This window comes from Parasteatoda tepidariorum, chromosome 9 (assembly GCF_043381705.1).
Source record: "Parasteatoda tepidariorum isolate YZ-2023 chromosome 9, CAS_Ptep_4.0, whole genome shotgun sequence".
Lineage (NCBI taxonomy): Eukaryota > Metazoa > Arthropoda > Arachnida > Araneae > Theridiidae > Parasteatoda > Parasteatoda tepidariorum.
The window spans coordinates 11,946,310-11,964,094 of record NC_092212.1 but is presented as its reverse complement, the minus strand read 5'-3'; the positions used below and the strand labels follow the sequence as shown (position 1 = coordinate 11,964,094).

At 26.8% G+C, this 17,785-nt stretch overlaps 2 protein-coding genes and 1 long non-coding RNA gene across 7 annotated transcripts in view; 2 read left to right on the top strand and 1 right to left on the bottom strand.

The window, feature by feature from the left end:
- LOC107445872 (uncharacterized) overlaps positions 1-6,945 on the bottom strand; it is a 244,730-nt gene extending 237,785 nt beyond the window's left edge. For 3 of the 4 annotated variants that reach the window (XM_071184742.1, XM_071184746.1, XM_071184740.1), the window contains exon 1: positions 6,706-6,931. The gene's annotated coding sequence lies outside the window, so the exon portion shown is untranslated. Of the gene's footprint in view, positions 1-6,705 lie in introns of all 4 variants that reach the window. The other variant, XM_071184745.1, reaches the window with a different exon arrangement.
- The window catches only part of LOC139426352 (uncharacterized), a 329,054-nt gene that overhangs the window by 58,842 nt on the left and 252,427 nt on the right, over positions 1-17,785 (top strand). The window lies entirely within an intron of this gene.
- LOC107445877 (Phosphomevalonate kinase) lies at positions 7,043-13,279 on the top strand. Of its 2 annotated transcripts, none has more exons than XM_016060367.3 (4): positions 7,043-7,098; positions 9,424-9,487; positions 10,032-10,323; positions 11,804-13,279. In XM_016060367.3, the coding sequence occupies exons 1-4, from the start codon at positions 7,058-7,060 to the stop codon at positions 11,947-11,949; spliced, it is 543 nt and encodes a 180-aa protein (XP_015915853.1). In that variant the 5' UTR covers positions 7,043-7,057; the 3' UTR covers positions 11,950-13,279. The 2 variants fall into 2 exon arrangements, with proteins under 2 accessions (XP_015915853.1, XP_015915852.1); XM_016060366.3 differs by lacking the exon at positions 7,043-7,098 and adding an exon at positions 7,158-7,544.

Sequence of the window (17,785 nt, the reverse complement as noted above, 5' to 3'; positions counted from 1 at the left end):
TTTAGAAAAACTGCCATTTTTTTAGAATGATGTTCTCTAAAAATTGGGTCCTTTTTTTGATTTGTAAATAAATTTTTTTAATTAAATAATAAATCTTGAGGTTAGAAAATATTCTGTAGCGACAGAATGTAGCCGTTCGAAATTTAAGAGTTAATTTTAGATTATTCTTAATAATAAATACTCCAAATCTCATAACTAACGCACAGGAGATAGCACGAAAAAAATTATTCTATTTTTTTTCTTCTTCTAATTCAGAAAGGGCTCCTATTCAAATGGAACCTAGTAAAAATATTTCGAATAATATTTTCATTTTACAGCATGTTTCAAATTAACTTGAAAACTATCGAACCGTGTGAATCGCTCTTACGTCACAAGGTTAAATTTTGCAAACGATATTCAAATTTCGTAAATAAACTCTAGCGGTAAAGAAAAATAAAAATCGCCCGTAATAAAAGATTCCCAAATTAGAAATATGTCATCGACGTTGAGCACATTTTGTACAAACGGTACTCGTAGAACAAAAGTTGACGTCAGCGTGGTCGAAATTTCGATCCTAAATGACGTCAGCTTACAGACGAATTTAATGTAGCAGAAAAGCTCGTTTTTACTTTGCTTATTTTCTTGTCGCTGCTTCACGCCCCAACGCTCAAACATATTACTCACCTTGCAGGCGAATTTAGTTCGGATACTAAAAATACAATTATTGACTTTCTCGAAGAATTAGAAATATGGCGCTGTAGGCAACTGGCAATGACACATTAATCAAAACTGCAGGCGATCGTAGCGTTATACACAACAAAAGAAAAAAAATTATTTATGGAGATTGAATCAGGGAATACTTTACTAACATATGTTTTTAATGTAAGTTCAAAGTAAGTAAAGTGGAAGTTATCAATCTTCCATTAAATGAAAGTAACCGATCAGCCATTTTCTATTAAATCTAATGACTGAGAAAATATTAATACACTAAAACGTAAAGCATATAGAACGTGAGAAACTTCGGTAGATTATCTTGTACAAGAAGGAAATGGGAAGTATTCTTCAGTACTCAAAATACAGGGATTGGGCAAAAATATGGAAAAGCTTCTATACTAGTTCTATGTAAATAATTTCTCTTTTAGCAACAAATCTTTCTGAAGAAATGGCAAAACTGTGTTTGAAAGATCATACTTGAAACATGTAGAAATGATGTTCTTTTAACCCATACGAAATTTGCCTTAACCAAGAGGGATATTAAAAGTTTTTTTTTTTTCAGTTTTTTTTTTTTTTTTTTTTTTTTTTCATTTTAATACTACTATAATTTTAAAAGCAATCTTATATAAATATCGCGATCATTTGTTATGATTTCAAAATTTTGGTTTTGAAGAAGTTATTTACTTTTAACCCATGCAAAATTTACCTCGACCAAAATGTAAGGACGAAGGTAAAAGCTTTTTTCTCGTTTTTAATACTGCCATAATTTTAAAAACATTTTTATATAAATCTCGCAATGCTACCGTGCTAAAAAGAATCTCTACAATTTGTTTTTAAAAAAAAGAAGAATCTTTAGAAAATCTTAAGTTATTTGGCCCACTTATTCTTATGATTTTCTTAAGAATATTGTCTGAAGAAAATAATCTGAAAAAAAAAATCTTCAAAATATAATCTTAAGATGTAGGTAACTTAATTTAAAGATATAACAAAATAACTTAAGATATATTCTTAAGAATATAATCTGAAGAAAATCTTCAAAATATAATCTGAAGTTTTTTTTCTTCTTCTTTTTAATGTGTAGGATATTCCACAGATTTTTTTTTTCTTAATTTTCTGAAGAATAAATAAGGTATTAATTTTTTTTTAAAAAAAAGTTTTCTTAAAATTGTGAGTCAAACAGCTTAAATTCTAAAAAATTGTCTTGCGGGCATTTTCTAAGCATTTATTCTGCTTATAAGTGACATAAATTAAAAAAAAATAATAAATAATCAAGTTTACTACATTCTTTAAAAGCTATTTCTATACAATAAACATTCATTTATTCAAAATTTATCATCCAAAATAATTTTTAATAACATTATTTCAATATTTATATTTATAATTATAAGTATAAATGAACAGCCGACCCCATTTTTTGGGTTTACGACTATTAATATTCAACTTCTCAGTCTTGTAATTTTGAACCCAATCCAGAGGACAAGGGAATATCTGAATCAAGTATTAGCTCATGATTTCAACATTGCTGGTAACAAAGAAATTTTCTTCTCAATCACAGGATGCATACGTTTCATTTTTTTCCCTTTTGAACTTCATTTTAAAAAGAGCATCAACATACAAACAAAGCTATGACACAAGTATCCAATGAGTGAGTGACGCAGCTTTAGTTACAGGGGTTGGCAAGCGCGGGGTACAGGGGGAAGACCCCCTATTTCAAACGTTTATGTTAAAACTTTTTTATTTATTTTTTTCAATTTCAAACAGATCATTTCAAAGTAAGCCAGCAATGCAATTTTTTGTAATATTATTTAAATTTTCAGGTAATATTAATCTTAAACTCAGAACAACATTTATTAAAAGTATTTTTAGGATTTACTTTCAAAACAATTGACGATTATTTAATATTATCACCGTTACTCGAATATGATTAAGACCTATTCCCCGAATCGATTTAATTAACGAGCAATTAAACTTCTAGAATATATTTTAACAACTCTTGCATCATCTATATCACGTATTTAATTATCATAATTTTCTCGGCTCTAAACTTTCCATTAATCAACTAGTTTGCATTTCCAACATGGGCAGTAATAAAATAGTTTATATTAAGTAAAATCCAAAATTGTCGTCACGTTATTGACTTAACTATTTTATCATACATCATTATAAAAATTCTATTTTTTTTTTAAACAATTAAAACTAATATTATTTTTTTTATCTTAACTTAACACGTTGAGTCCTTAACACGTTGAATGACACAGGAATATTTAAAAAGGCAACCAGTTGTGCGCTTGAACCCAAATTCTATTCTAACAGTAATTCAGAGATGTCAACTTGCTCCGCTTTGAAAATAATATTTTTCTAGTGGTGGCGAAATTTAAAATTTTTTAGTTTTGTATTTGTACTTTTTAAATAATTTTTCTACCACTATATATCGAATATTCAAAGTAGCATATCAAATGCTACTTCATTGCAGTGATCTTGTGGTGACTATTTTAAAAAGTTGGAGTAATAATCCATACTTTTCAGGTTCTACTATCAATTCGCTACCAAGTTATTAAAAAATTCGCAGGAAGCGGAATAGTTGGCATCCCTGATAAATGGGAGAAATTTAGTATATATATATTTGAGAATTTAAACTATAGTGGTTGACAGGAATCGTTCGTTCGTTGTTTTAGAATTGGGCATCTGAGGCCTAAATGGCACTTATCCCATTCGTCATGAAATATCCCGAAGGAAATATACATAGATGAATACCATGAAATATACATAGGAAAGTTATATTGGTGGTTTGGTTGGCAGGTAAATAAGGACAATTCATTCATATTCATAAATTTAAAAAATTTTTGGACATATATTTGCTACCACTTTCTCTTTTTTACTAGATTGTGTATTAAAAAGCAGTTTCACAAACTGTCACAGCTTCATAGTGGTCTGATCAGACTATCTATAAGAAATCACGAGGAGGCTCTCAGCTGTCTGAGGCGACATTAAAAGTCACCACTCTAAAATTAATATTTTTTGCATTTTGATTAGTAACCACATAATCCGGTGAAGGGTCCTCCCTGTATAAATCGTTATCGCCCGCCAAACGCAGCACGAAGCGTGGAGGTGACGGGTTCGAATCCCGCCGATACTTTAGATGTTATTCTTCGTGATGTCTTCCTCTAAATTGTTCTATCTGTCCTCCTTCTTGTTAAAGGTTTATAAGCCTAAATTAAGCACACAATAAAGCAATCATCGTATGAATTTTTAAAACTGTATAAAAAATACCATTTTGTGGTATAATGCTTACATTAAAGACAAACAGCATTTTAAAGTACGTGGAATGCCAAGGGTAGTGTACAGGTAACAGGATGCGACTGTTACTGTAAATAGTGGTCGAATCTCAATTCCCTTTTATTTATTTATTTTCTCTTAAATTGTTCAATCGTATCTACTACCAAGACGTACATATCATATTACGGACATAAAAAGAATTGCTGCATTCTCTTTCAATAGTAAACTGAAGAAGAAAAAAATGCTATCAAAAGTAACGAATTTTAAATTCTTTTTATAAAATTATGAATTTTATTAGTCAGCACTTTTTGCATTTTCAGTCGCCCGTGGCAACCTTGAGGTAAGGGCAGAATTTATTTCTAAAAAAAAATTTTTGTTTTCATATATGACTTGTTTTCATACACATGATTTTGTTTTTATATTTGATATATCAAGACTATAAGACCTGCGCCTATTTTTGAGCGCTTGAAATATATCGATTGTTATTTCCAATCGGTATATTTTTGACTCAAGTAATATCTTACCACTTCTGCTTTGTGGGATTATTTATTTCAAGTGTTGCTCATTTTAATATCTTTTTAGCAATTTTCGCTTTTATTGATAGCTATTTTCCACATTTTTTGACATGCTATCATCACTGTATTATTAATTTAATTTGATCAATTCTTGTTTTTTTTTTGTCTTCACTTTTTAAATTTTTAGACACACATTTCATCCCCGTTTAAGTTCTGAACCATGATATTAGTATAAACAGAGTTCTCTTGAAAATCTCGTACCTGCATTTCCTTAAAATAACCATAGCAAGAGGAGAATGTTTTCTACAACACACCTGCCAACTTGTACGGTCGTTGTAAAAGATATTACAAAGTGGTAGAATAAAGCTTGATAGAATATTCTAAAAACAAAACTAGAATATTCTAAAAACAAAACTTTAAAACATCTATAAACATAATTAGCAAATAAATAGATCTCATCTACACGTTGTTGATTTTTTTAATTATTGACTCAAAATCTATTTGAAATACTGCTAAAAAGATTATTTCTTCACGGTTTTACGAACTCGGTATTAGCTGTGTGTTGTCATGTATTTTTATTTTTTATAATAATAAATTTATTAAAACTTGAAAGAAAATAATAAATATAACTTTCTTATGTAGAAAAAACTGGTAGTTAAAAAAATTGTAGTTATATAATTTTTTTGGAAATTTTTTACTTGCTAACTGACGTCGTTTTTAAGTTTTTCTTCAACAATTATACAAGGTGGCAGCTATGGAATCGTTTTTAACACTCAGCAAAAAAAAAAANAAAAAAAAAAAAAAAAAAAAAAAAAAAAAAAAAAAAAAAAAAAAAAAAAGAGTAAAGAAGGCAAGAGTTGGCAGGTATGTATTTGCATGATTAATTTCCTTGGGTGATGTTATTAGTCATTTTGGTCACCATTTATCAACCTTGCTTTACTTGTCACACATTTTCAAAACATTTAAGAACATATATCATTGAATTTAATTTGTAATAAAGGATAAAATTATTTTCAAAAAAAGAAAAGATTTTTGCATTGAAACATAAATGTTGCGATTACGGAATTTTTCCTCAATTACCGTACAAGGTGGAATTGTTTTTACTACTTAATGATAAATAATTCGAATATTTAATTTTATAAACTACCAGTATTTGAGAAATTTTAAATAAATTAATAATTTCTTCCGTTGCTAGTTTGAATTTTAACTATACACTAATGTTAAATTAAAACGTAATGAAAAGGTAAAAGAACCCTTCAGCCATATTTGATGAAAGAAATATATATAACGATAGATATTGAGTATTAAATAAAATTAAGAGTTTAAATAATAAATTTAGAAATTAAATTATAAATCAATCAAATAATTTTCTATCACAAAATAATAAGAAATTAATTGTTTTAATTATTATCTTTATTTGTTTTATATTGAAATTATAACTTATCGCAACTGGAAATATTATGAATAACTTGAACATCAGTCTGAAATTATTGTTTGAAATTGAAAACACTTGGCTTTTAAATTTTAAAAAGCCTTATATTTCTCGAATATTAAATATTTTTACGAATTGCATAATTTGACTAATTTCCTTTTTATTGAGAAAATAATAATATTATAAAATATTTAAAGAAAAAAACAAGTAAATTGAAATATTGTTAAACAATTTGAAAATATTGCTAAAAACTGTGTATGTTTTTGGCATTTAAATTCTAAAAAGCCTCATATTTTTGACAAAAAATCTTTCTTTTATTAATTACTTAAGTTTCTATTAGCAAAAACAAATAATAATAAATAAAATATAAAAAAAGCAAGAATAATAAATAAAATATGAAAAAAAGCAATAATAATAATGCCATAAAATATCTAAAAAGTAGATTAAACGAATATTTGAAAAATTAAATTAATCAACTAAATTCTGAAGTAATAAATTTCCACCTCAAAATACTAAATAAATAATGTTTTCCTTCTTAATTTTATACTGTTTCATATAAGAGTATTGTGATTTTAGTTATTTTTTTTTTTCTTTCTTTTTTAAATGGATTAAAAATATATAAAATGAAGAAAAAAAGATAAGAAACTTAACCTGAATGTATTCTTACAATTTTTAATTAACTATGATCACTCTAAATTTAAATTAAATTATTATGTGAATAGTTCTACTGTCACTAATAATCAATGTTTTCATTTATTTTTGTAAACAAGCAGACAACATGATACTTACCTAAAGTTGCTAGGCAACGATAATTGTGAGTAAAAATCCGGTAAACTTGTGTCAATTTCAATTTTTTCCTATTGATTATCGTTTTAAAATCCTTTTTGTGTAAAATAAAGGAAAAATAATCTTGTCATTGTCAAAAAATAAGTTTTTCAACTGAGAAGTGATTCTTTCATACACTTACGAAATCCTTTCACTTTTTTTTGGATATTTTTCTCTTCGCACATTTCTTGGAAACAGCTGCTAGGGCCATCTAGTGAGAGAATTAAACTTTAATTAAACATTTATTTGGCCATATTCATTTCATCAATTTTGAAACGTTCATTTTCTCCCGTTTGATTGGTGGAATTCATCAAACATGATTCTAACTCCGTTTTTTATTGGTGTTTTATTTACGAAGTGAGTTGAGTGAAGTTAAAATTTTCTTTAGAAAGAAAAATAATTTTTTCTTTGTTTTGAGTCATTAAGAATTTAGGTTACGCTAATTTTATGTTTGAATTAGTAAAAATAAATTCTTCATTTTCTTATGTTTTAAACTGAAGTGAATGGCTCCATTGACTTGTCTGTCTGTTTAATCAATCAATCATTTAAAGCAAAACTAAAAAATTTTTACGTGTATTTATTTGTTTTCTTCTGGTTTTCGTTTGTCAATGAAATTAATGCAATCATACTCGTTAGTTTGCCTAAACTTGACATAATTTTAATGAGATTCTGAGAATTTTTTGTAATTACTTTATTATTATGGACACTAAGGATTTAGAATATGGAAAACCAATTGCAGTTTTAGTAATAAGTGGCAAACGAAAGAGTGGGAAAGATTATGCCGCTAATTTAATGTTAAGGAGGTACGCAATTTATTACATAACTTATGTAAATTTTTTTATTAAATTCCGGTTATTAAAATGACTATGTATGTACTTCATAATTTTTTTTTTTGTAAACTTCCTTTTGGAATGAAACTTAATTCATGTATTTTAGCAAAAAATTCAATGCATTTGATAAATGATTAGCAGTATAAATATATAAGACAATTTAGTTCTAGAAATAGAAATACGGCTGAGAATCAATATTTATATGGTTGAATTAAAAGTAAAAAGTAACTTATAGTAGTAACTATAAGTTACTTTTAACTCAATCTTATAATTATTTACCTCTAACTTGATAGTAATTTTACTATCAAGTTTGAGGCGAACGTTTTAAATCATACTACAGAACTATATAGCTTGAAAAAGGTTAAAATGTATTTAATTATTTTACAATTAATTTATTATAATACAGATCATATTTAAATTTTTAAAACAATTACGGAAAATTTTTTTAATGCTGAAATTTATATTGGTTGAAGGTACAATTATATGAGTTTTTGGGGAGATTTGCGTGATCAGTAGTTGAATAATCGCCAAGTCTGTGGCCAGCGAGATATTAAAAAAAATATTTAAGCAAAAATCACAGAATGGAACCAACTCGAAAGATATAATTCTTAGCCACCCCTGGGCAAGCATGTACATGTTTTGTTTGTTTTTTTTTCAAAAAAAATTTGCAAGTTTAAAATTTATTTTGCCCCTTGGTGATTGTAGTTATTGTGACAGATCACGATGTCCCCAAGTTTTTTTCTGCTGTGACTTTTTCATACATTCGTATCAAACATATATATTTTTCTGAAAGTGAAATGTCTAATCATCTTTCTCAAACTTTTACATGTACCCTCAAAAGGCTGCCACATTTTTGCATTATTTGAAGTGTAATTGATCAAATACCCATATTTTTTAATAATTTATATACTGCTATTTGCAACTGGTCAAATTTTGTCATTTGGCTACTTGTAATTGACTGTAAAATGGCGCATTTTCATAATGGAAATATGCCGTTCCCATGATTGAATACAGACTTAAAATGCTAGTAATTTTTTTATTAATTTTTTATTTTTTTTTAACTTTTTTGTCAACGTTTAATATTTATTATTTTACTTGTGATCAAAGAAAGATAAGGTACACTTAATAATAAATATGAGTGAAGCTAAATAATCTATATAAATCGATACTATAAACAAAAACTCTATGGAAGCATGACATAAGAAAACACTATATATTCACGAATATGTTTTCTTCTGTTATTTTGGGTTTTGACACTGAAAAAGAGTGTTGTTTATAGAATCAAAAACTATAGTATGTTCCTCTTTGTGCTAATATGTGTGGTTAAATCATGTTGCTTAGCTTTATTAATATTCTTGGGCTCTGCTTGCTGGTATTTTTATAAAAGAAGTTCATTTAAGAACTTTTTTAGTAAACAAACTTATGTACATTTTTAAAATACCTAAATATCATAATACTGTAAGTTTACTTATTTTCTTTCTATCTTATCTGTAGTTCACTATAATGCATAGTTATAAAGGAAATAGTAGATTTGAATATCTTTTGAACTTAAACTACTGTTGACAAAAATAAGGAATAATGCTTCTTGCAGATATCATTTTATGAATACATCTCAAATATCAGTTTTGTGTAACATTTAAAGATTATGCACTGCAATAATGAAAACATTTTATAATTTATCTTGAAAAATTTATTTAACATTTAAATTCAAACTAATATTTATCCTAAGAAGGTATGCATACATTTATTTATTTTTATTTACTTATGTTTTTTTTTTAAAAATATTTTATTTATATCGATATATGAGAAATTTCTTTATCTTTTTATTGATAATATTAATTAATTTTCCTAGATTTGGCTGTGAAAATTGTGCAATAATTCGATTATCAGGCCCATTAAAAGAAAGATATGCATTGGTAAGTATTTTTATATTCATATACATGATTATAAATTAAAATTTTTTTCTAATTTTAATTTTATTTATGTAATGTGTTTTCTTTGTATAATATATATTCATCTTTTTTTACTGTTCGTATATCTGATAATAAATTGAGCTAAAATTAAATACAGTTTAAACACTTCATATTGTTAAGCTTCATCATTAATGCATCCGCTCGTTTTTTAAGTTTAATCCTGGAGAATTTATATACTTATTATTTTCTAATGATGCACATAAGAATTAAGGACATCAAATGATAAACATTCTTAAACATTGTTTAATAGTCAGGTCTAAAAGTAAACTTTTTTAAAAAAATAAACTGTTTTTAAAGGTTGCTACAATTATGGAGCTAATCTTCTTAACATTCTTAAAACACTAGGATGTTTATTATGTCTTCTTAACATTCTTTGACACTAGGATGTTTTATCTGGTACTCAACTAACTGATAAGTACGTTTTGAATCCCATTTTTTTTAATACTCTTTATTCTTTACCTACTTCAACAAATTTTTCTCTATCTAGGAAAATAACTTGGATTATCAAAAACTCCTCGATGCATCTGAGTATAAAGAAATATTCCGACAAAAGATGATTAAATGGGGAGAAGATTATCGAATTAAAGATCCAGGATATTTTTGCAGGCATGCAATTATTCAGTCTGGTGCAAATTCTAAGAAAATCTGGATTGTTAGTGATGCTAGAAGGAAGTCTGATATAAAATTTTTCTTGAACAATTTTGCAACTGTTACTTACACAATCAGAATAGCTGCTTCTGATTTTGTGCGGCAGCAACGAGGATGGAAATTTTCTGAGGGTGAGGTTAATCTTTGTTAACTTATTTTATTTCAGTTTCTAATAAATATATGAAGAGGTTAGGGGATGGAGGAGGCCTGGTGGCTGAGTGGTTGTACTTCTTGCCTCATGCCACAGGTTCTATTCTCGGACCAGGCAAAGATGACTCAGTTTCTCATCAGTGGGTGAATAAAACGAGTAACAAGCATGCTTGGGTAGTAAAAAATCGGGGTTCCACTTTTGGCTGGCCACCCAATTGGATCATCTGTTTTTATGTTCCCGGGCCAAGGTCAAGAAAACTTGGATGGGCACAGTAGGTCTTGACCCTTAATGAGCTGTAGCACCACTGAATTTTTTTAAGTGGATGATTTTTGAGGGAATTTATTAACATTGGAAAATAATATAAACTGGGCACATTAAAATGTGTATGTTTGATGTAACAATTGTTTTTTGCCTTAATTTCAATAGAAGTAATCCATGCTAGCTTTGAGTATGCTTGCATTATTTTAATTTTAAATTAGGTAGTGGTAAATAAAATGAGGCAAAGAATTATTAGCCCTGCTTTCTAATAAATCTATATAGAAATAGCTGGGATACCAGCTGGATGTTTTCTTCGTACTCTGATTTTAGACACTCAGAAAATGTCAGAAACTTCATCCTCTCATCTTTTCATATGTAATTTACATTTCATTTGCTGTGTTATTTTTTAACGATTTATTTACTCAGTAATTTTCCACTTCTGTTATGGAATATGCATTTTATTTTATAACCGTCCCCGAACACCTGACCCAATTTTTGGGTTTACGACTATTAATGTTCAACTCAGTAGTCTTATAATTTTGAACTTAATCTAGAACATGAGTAAACTCCTCTAACAAGTAGTAGGATAAATTTACATTCGTAAGGGATTTTTTAATGGAATTAAACCAAATTCGGGTTATATGAAGAGGAAAACCTCCCACAGTTAGCCTGACAGCAAGGGGACTCTATCCCATGAACAGCCTACCACTGAGGACATTTTACGTCAGCACTTTGGCTAGTGTGAGCAGGGTTCGAAATCTGTAGAAATCAGCCATTGTTGGAGTTAAAGCCCAGGTCACTGTTATGGAAGGCGAGCGCTTTATCCCCCCGAGATACCACAAAACATGGAATATGTATTGGGTCAGCTTCTTTATGTGAAAATTCAGGTTCCAAGATAAATTTGAGTTTATTGATATAGATAGCTAGAACTTTTTGCCGGTTAATTACTGCTTTTTTCTAACTACACTAAACAAGAATTATAGATTATATTCTATATATTTGTAATTTAATAATTCTTGTTAGCCCTCTTGAATTTAAGCAGTACTTGTATTTAAGGGATAGATAAGAAGGACGGCACTCATACAATTTTTGTAATGCACTGTCCCTTCTTACCAGCATTTTCTTATAGCTTTTACACTTTTATTGTATTTTATCACTTTTTATTAGGATTTTCAGAACACAATATACATTTTGAATTTTAGGAGTTGATGATTGTGAATCTGAATGCGGATTGGATGATTACAACAGTTGGGATTTCTTTCTGTCTAATGACGATGAAACACAACTGAGGAAAGGTCTGGAAAACATTTATTCCTTACATTCCATCAAAGAAATATTAAATAATTGACAATAGTATATTTCGCCCAAGATGAATCTCAGGAAATCATGTAGTCCTTTATTTATTGAACGTAAAGGGAGTGGGAATATTTGTAATGGGACATCCAGAGAATAATTACTGTATTTTTGCCAGCATTTCAGAAATAATTTTTGACTAAAATATAATTAAGATTGTGTTTCTTTCACAAAGATAAGATATATATATCGATAAATTTTCTACATAAGTTTAATCTTTATTTTATGATGATGAGGCCTGTATCAGCAAAATTTACACATGAATTACAATGTAAATATCGGACATTGAGACTTAAATTCTCATCTTTTCATTTTATTTATTTATTATATTTTTGTATTTCATTATTTCTCATTAAATATATTTTTAGAGGAGGGCAATTTCTGTGTAGAACTAAGCAAAAATAGAGATGAAATAATATTTTTAAATTTTTTTTTCATTGATTGATTGATAGAAGATTAACAGTTAACAGTCTAAATTTTTTAAGTAATATGATTGTTATTTAAATAAAAACATACTGAAAACTGACATTGAAAAAAAATCATGGATACAACTTAAGATGGAGCCATATTTTATAATATTTTTATCTCAATTGTAATCAGTCTAATACACTATGTGTTCAAGAACGAAGATCAACGTAAATTTTTGATTATATTGAGCGATTGGCAAATAATTGCTAGCCAAAGCCAATAGAACAATAATATGACTAATCAATATGAAAAAATTTATTTTATGTACTCTTTTTATTTATAATTAATCCACATGTCTCTTATTAATCCATGCCTCTTACCAACACATTTTAAATTTTTGTTATATAACATATCACTGTGATTTCTGTTCAGCTTCCTTTTGACTTAAATATTTTAGCAGTATTTTATGAATTTTTCACAATTTGATCAAAAAAATCAAATTTCAATTTGATAATAACAAAATAATTTCATAACATTTACTTAATTTTATATTTTTTCCTTATAAACATGGTCTTAGCGAGTTAAAAAAAGCACATCTTTATTACAGTATTACTAACATTACATAGCATACTACAATAAGATGTATTTTTTCAATGAGAATTTATGAACTGTTGAAAAGCATAGTTTCTACGAAAATATCAAGATTTTAATTTTCAAAAACAATAACTAGCAATATTTTTTTAATATGAAATTTTTTTAAATGAAATGCCTTTACATTGTGATATATTTAAAAAAAATATAATCGTGTATGTGTAAAAATTGTATGAAATCAATTTAAAAACAAATTTGAATTTCTCTTAATAATTGCCAATATTTGCCCATGAATGTTTTAATAAAATTATTTTTTTACATAACAAGTTATTATGTATATGATTTCATTTGGGTGCAGTGGAATACAATGAGCTTTCTTTTAAAAAATTGCTTATACTTTTTTTAAAAGGTTGTGTTTTCATCTTTATCTACAATGCAATGAAAAACATTGAAAAATACGATTACGAATTTTCTACATCGTTTCTTTTTTGTTTGGGTCAGGACGCAACAATCTAGACCCTTGTTTTTTCATTAAAATGGCACCTCCCTTTAAGTTGCACCTTTGTGTGAAGAACGATTTGCACAGCTCCATGGATCGGCCCTGTATCTTGACCTAAGATTTGAAACAAAATCTTGAAAATATTTCTTTTCCACTACAAAGATCCTATTTATCTTTTTCTGCTAAGTCTGTTTTAACACTGAAATCATTCATAGTTGAATGCAATTTTCGTCTTTGGTAAACTTGAATTTTCTTCAACTCCATTAAATATAACATCACCCATTTTATCTGATTTATACCTTTACTTTCTATTAAAATAATCTCACTGCTAGTTATTGACCCATTGCTTTAACAGTTTTTGTTGTGTGAATGTAATATGATGCCTTAGAATTTTGTATCTGGTTGCAAAGTTTGCATTTTGCTTTAAGAATTTTTATTTCATATAACATTTCCCAAACAGGATGTTTTCTTCTTTCTCATTTATATATCATTTAAATATAAGCATCATAACAACTGAATATTTAATATTATGTAAAATAGTTTACTAAAAATAGCAAAGGAAAGAGTATACTGGAAATATCAAAGGATAAATGAAATGTCTTCTTCAATCAACATTCTAAATGCGTACCAAACAACAAACTCAATTGCCAAACAGCAAAAAAAAGAAAAAAGGTCACTAAAAAAATTTGAGTTTTTAGAACACTTTCTTAATGATACCTTTTAAGAAATCAAATTTTAAAAAAAAGTAAAAACTTCCTCTTGGAAATAAAATACAATTAAAGTGTGAAATAATCGAAAAAGAAATCTAGCTCCCATTTTTCTTTAATACAAGTAAGTGAATTATAACAGTTAGCTGATGATTATCATAATAGTTTAAAAACGGAAAATCATTAATAATGAATTATTCATTCTTAACTAACTCTTCACAACTAAAATGAGCCAAGTAATTGTACTTTATCATTTTCATTAGCAGGAAACTACTTGTCATTAGACTATAATTTAGAAATGTTATTTTTCTGCATTTTGAGATCTGCAGTAATTAGCTTCGGATTTACAAGGAATACAATAAACATAGGTTTATTATAAATTTATCCTATATCATGATTTATATTTTAGTTAAGTACAATTTTTTCTTTTTTAAAAAAATTTTTATTCCTATATGACATAAAAATAACATTGAAGTTTTAAATTACTAAGAAATTTATTTATCAACTTAAACAAACCAATTTTAATTAAAATTTGACTAAAAAAATTTCTTTTTTACTGTTAAAATATTTGTATTAATAATCTGAAATGAACCTAAAAATACAAATAACTCTATAAACAATTATTAACTATATTATTTTTTTCAAAACAGAAAATAATATATATTAAAAATAACTTTCATTAAAAATTTATCTAAATATAAGTGAGCATACTTATTTAGAAAAATAATCTGGCAAAATTGGAATAAAGAATAAAATTATTACATAATAGGTCATATAGATCTTTAAAATGTGTGAAACTTATAACTTCCTTGTACAACATTTTATTTGTTTAAATTAAAACTATTCTTAATGTATCTCTAAACAAATTTATTGGTTATTTTAATTTCCTTCCCCCCTCCCTACAGGAAGAAACAGGTTTTTCCGCACAAAATGCCAACCCTGCTTTTAATGAAAACAATCTGGGAGTGTATTATAAAGATATTACATGCAGTGTTTGAAATGTAGAACTCAAATATATCTACCCATAGGTTAAAAACAAACAAAAATACATTTTATTCCAAATTTTATTATGGCTATACCAGATAAATAAATTTACAAATTAATACATAAATCATATATACAAAAATAATCTTTGGCAATATAAATATACAGTTCATCAATATTAATACACAACCAAAATGAAAAAAAAAATGAACATAATGTTCAATTTTTAAGATAAAAAAAACTTTTTTTTTCAAGTTTTAGAATAATATAATTTAAAAATTATAAATTTCTCTTTTCTGTAAACGAGAACATTCTAAACCCTCAGTATACAAAATCAAAAAACTATTCACCGAGGCAGTGACTAATAGATTTTACTTTTTCTCAGTGTACTGCGTTCAATTGAGAAAAAGTACAGAAAATGGTACGTTTTCAACTTCTTAAGAAATTCGCTTTTGAAATATTTAATTTCTTACATTATTTCCTCAATGAATGGTGAGAAACAACAGAACACTCATAAAAATTTATTTTTTGGCAGTTAACTAAGTCTGTTAAAAATTTAAAAACAACATACAAAACGCATCACTGTATTAAATCAAATAAATTTATATGTAAAGGATAAATAAAAGTTAACAAAGAGGATGAATAAGCGGGCTATAAAAAAAGTTTAGAGGGTCAAACTACAAATTGCAGGAAATGTACCGCAGTATGATTCCCTAGAGATATAGTACTTTTTCAAAATAATGACATTTCTTAAAAAGTTTTTTAAACAATAAAAAAGCATTTATATTTTTTGATTTGCAATTTTTAACAAATATAATGTAAAAATTAATTATAACTAGTGGCAATATTTTTAACAGTGAATTAGCTTAAATATGGAGAAAAAAAAACCTTCTCCTAAAGTCACATTATCTAAGCCATTTTTAATGTGTAAAATGTTCAAACTAAAACTAGTGGCAGTAATTTTAGCAGTAAAATAACAATTAAAACCTTTTCCATAATAATAGATGAAACTATATTAAATAAAACTTGTTCTGAAGTAAAAAAGAAAAATTTTATATCACAAATAAATATTAGATGGTCCCTTATGATAAATGCAAATTTGGTCCATAATAGAATGATTGTGACAATCAGGATTTTACAATATCAAGAAAAAAATTTATCTTGTAATTTCATTGAAAAGATCTAAATGTAAATACATACTTTTCAAATAGAATTAAATATACTAGTTTATGTTTGTAAATATTACATTTATAAATACACCTCTATAATCTGCTATATAGTGAACACTTTGTTGTAGTGAACATTTACAGTGGTACTGTCTCAACTGTTATTTAACTAATGTTATTTCATACATGTTACAGTAAAAGTGGTTTGGGGCTGTTCAAGAAGTTACTACTTACACAAAAATGGAGAAATTTTAACCCCCTCCCCCTTCATACATTACGTCTTACTCCCCTCCCCCCAGAATATGTACATTTTATTAGTCAATTCCCCTTTTTCATAAAAATTTAAATAATTATGTTTTAAATAAAATTAAGTATTTATTATGTATAATACATATGTAGGAAAAAGTCAAATTTAAATTTGGTGTATGCTTATAATGTACGTACAATAGCAAATCCTCTCCCCCTCCCCCTTAGCGATGTATATACTTTTTGAACGGCCCCTTTAGAAATTGGTAGTAACATGTTTATAACAGACTCAAATTTCCTTCTTTTGCATATATATCAAAATGTCTACCTATCTAATAAATTTAAAAACATACATATAATTATGGCTTTTGATTAAAAATGAATTAGCATACACTTTAAATGAGTCATTTCGCTTTAAATGAATTATGCAAATTGTTCCAAAAACAGGAACATTTGAGAGTGAGTTGGTTACATAGAAATTCTAAGTTTTAAATGCAACTCACTTGAAAAATGAGGAAAATAAAGATGATAAATATCCAAAAAATTCTAAAAATAAAATGCCTAGAAAATTTGTTATGGGTAGACAACCTTACATCGAGATTACTTTAAATGTTATTTTACTGGTCTGATTAAAAATTTCATTAAAGAAAGAAATTTGCTTGAATGAAACTAAGTTGTAGAGATTACGTTTGGGAACAATTTATGTGTTTTTGCGATTGCAACAATATTCAATATGCTAAAAAATATTTTTTCAAAAAATTTTAATATATAGTGAACCACTATTTACAGTGTACTTATTTCTGAATCCGCAGACGGTTCACTATAGTGGGTGTGACTGAACTAACATTTCGTATGGATTTACTTTCTGAATTTTTAAAAATATTTAAATAACTAGTCTGTTAATTTTTGGACTTCTACAAGTAGTCATTTACATAGGAATGACAGCAATCTATTAACACTTGTTTTAAATGCATTAACAAGATTATAAATTATACAAAAGAATAAAGATATATTGTTTTGTAATATAAATGCATCATAATTGGATGGAATCAGAGTTTAAGCATGTTCAAACATAAAAAACTTCTGCATCAGACTTTATTTTAAAATTTAATAAAAATAGAAATATTTTTCTAAAAAATAAAAATTATCTACAGAACAAACATATATATAGAAACTGTGCACTAAAAGGATGAAAATAAATATATAATCACACCAGAATACATATAAATA